The 2,145-nt window shown below is 43.9% G+C and overlaps 1 protein-coding gene across 1 annotated transcript; it reads right to left on the bottom strand.

Moving 5' to 3' along the window:
- Positions 1 to 413: 413 nt before the first annotated feature.
- LOC105096997 (olfactory receptor 6E1) lies at positions 414 to 1,391 on the bottom strand. The gene has a single exon (XM_010989451.3). It carries the CDS (start codon positions 1,389 to 1,391, stop codon positions 414 to 416), a length of 978 nt encoding a protein of 325 aa, XP_010987753.3.
- Positions 1,392 to 2,145: the final 754 nt, after the last annotated feature.

The raw sequence follows: 2,145 nt of genomic DNA, 5'->3' as shown, positions 1-2,145 counted from the left end.
ATTTCTTGGTTATTCCACTTCATTAATTTTTCTGTACTTAGAATAATTCTGAAGTCTATCATAAATATATTCTCATTGAGAATATTTTCATTGGTTTTGCAAAGTTCTAGTGAAGAAGGCATGTGAAGTGGTTATTATAACTTAAAAATGAGACAAGATTAAGAGACGCAGATACAGGCTACAGTCAGAAACACGAAGACATACCAGACATAGTTGTGGTACACTGAGTTTTTTTGCTCTCTGACAAGACTGCATGTCCTAATAATGAAATATGTAAGAAACTGCTGTAGATTAGAGCACATGATAAAAGATGTCTAGGGGTGGGGAGTTCATGGAGAGCAGGGCAGGAGTGGCATTTCCAGAGATTTAGGCAAGGAGTCAGCTTTCCCCACCCTCTCAGGTCCAGCTCATCTTTATGAGAGGAGCTTGCTCATTCGCTCCCTAAACACCTGCTTCACCTGTTTGTTCCTCAGGGTGTAGATGAAGGGATTGAGCATCGGGGTCACCACGGTGTTGAGCAAGGCCACCACCTTGTTCCTGTCCTCCCCCTCGCTGCCCTTGCCCGACCGGACATACATGAAGATGCAGCTGCCATAGAAGAGAGACACAACAGTGATGTGGGAGGAGCAGGTTGAGAAGGCTTTCTGCCTCTCCTTGGCTGAGGGGATGTGCAGGATGGTGTGGAGGATGTGGCCATAGCAGGTGGCCGTCACAGACAGAGTGCCCAGTAGGCTGAGGTTGGCCATAATAAAACCCAGAAGCTCTATCAGGCTTGTGTCTGCACATATGAGTTCCAGGAGTGGAAAATTATCACGGAAGAAATGATTAATGACGTTGGGGCCACAGAATGGCTGCTGAAATATGATAAGACTTGGAATGATAATAACAAGGAATCCTGTCATCCATGAACAAAGAACTAGCTGGACACAGACTCTTTTGTTCATGATGGTGACATAACGCAAGGGGTTACATATGGCCACATACCTGTCAAAGGACATCACTGCCAGTAGGAAGAACTCTGTGGTGCCCAGGAAGAAATAGAGGAAACTTTGAAGGAGACAGCCTGCTAGGGAGATGGTCTTGTGTCCAGTCAGGATGTTGGTCAGCATCTTGGGGAAGATGACAGAGGTGAACCAGATCTCCAGGACAGCAAAGTTGCGGAGGAAATAGTACATGGGGGTGTGGAGGCGCCTGTCCATGAGGGTGATGATCACGATGAGGAGATTCCCCAGCAGAGTGAGGAGGTAGGTCAGGAGGAGGCCCAGGAAGATGAGCATCTGCAGCTCACAGGCATCTGAGAGCCCCAGCAAGATAACCTCAGTGACAGTGGTGAGGTTCCCCATGTCTCTTCTGATCTGTTCTGGAACTGGCCAATCAGAGGTGTGCAGCATCAGGAGTTGTGATGTTCTGGGGATCTGAGGACACTTGGAACTGAAAAGAAAGAGGGATTTTGAGCTGAAGGAATCCTTTATTTCTTAGACTTGTAAGTCCCTTTCCTCCCTCTTCATACTGGTTGTCCAGGTCACTCATTGGGTTATTATGTGTCACATACTTTGCTACCATTTTCTGGTACTCTTTGGGAAAAGTTTTGCCTTTATCAATTCTTTTTCCATTTCTCTTATTTCTGTTAGGAAATTCTGTAGTAAATCCTTTTTCATTCCTTTAGATCGGATGACATCTTTTCCCATTTTCATCCAAAATGTTGTAAGGAGTCTCACAAGTACATTAAAATGTTCTCCTTTGCATGTCCTGTATCCAAAGGATCACAGACCTTTATTGAAGGCATTAATGGAATACTTACTCTAGAACTTGTTCCAGAGGCATTTGAGTTAGAGAGACAGCTTGGTTGCACCAGAGCTCCATCATTTACTAACTTCTGGGGCCAGTTATCTAACCTCATCAAAACTCTGTTTCTTCAGTGGGTGTAGTAAGAGTACATATGTAAAATGTTCTCCCAAAACTTAAGTGAATTATGCATATCCAACATCTAGCACAAGGTTGGCCACTGAGCAAGTGGTCACGTAATGTTAGCTATTTTTATGTCTTGCCTTGTGGCTGAAATTCTAGTAGGATAATCATAAGGAAGAATAAAATTAGAGAAAAGACACTGGGATTTTGGGTACTATGTATTTAAAGAAAAAGTTT

This window comes from Camelus dromedarius, chromosome 5 (assembly GCF_036321535.1).
Source record: "Camelus dromedarius isolate mCamDro1 chromosome 5, mCamDro1.pat, whole genome shotgun sequence".
Classification (NCBI taxonomy): domain Eukaryota; kingdom Metazoa; phylum Chordata; class Mammalia; order Artiodactyla; family Camelidae; genus Camelus; species Camelus dromedarius.
This window is presented reverse-complemented; position numbering and strand designations above follow the sequence as displayed.

Bases quoted from the DNA above. Each gene is read 5' to 3' on its own strand.
- LOC105096997 (XM_010989451.3), bottom strand. From the start codon at position 1,391: ATGCTGCACACCTCTGATTGGCCAGTTCCAGAACAGATCAGAAGAGAC.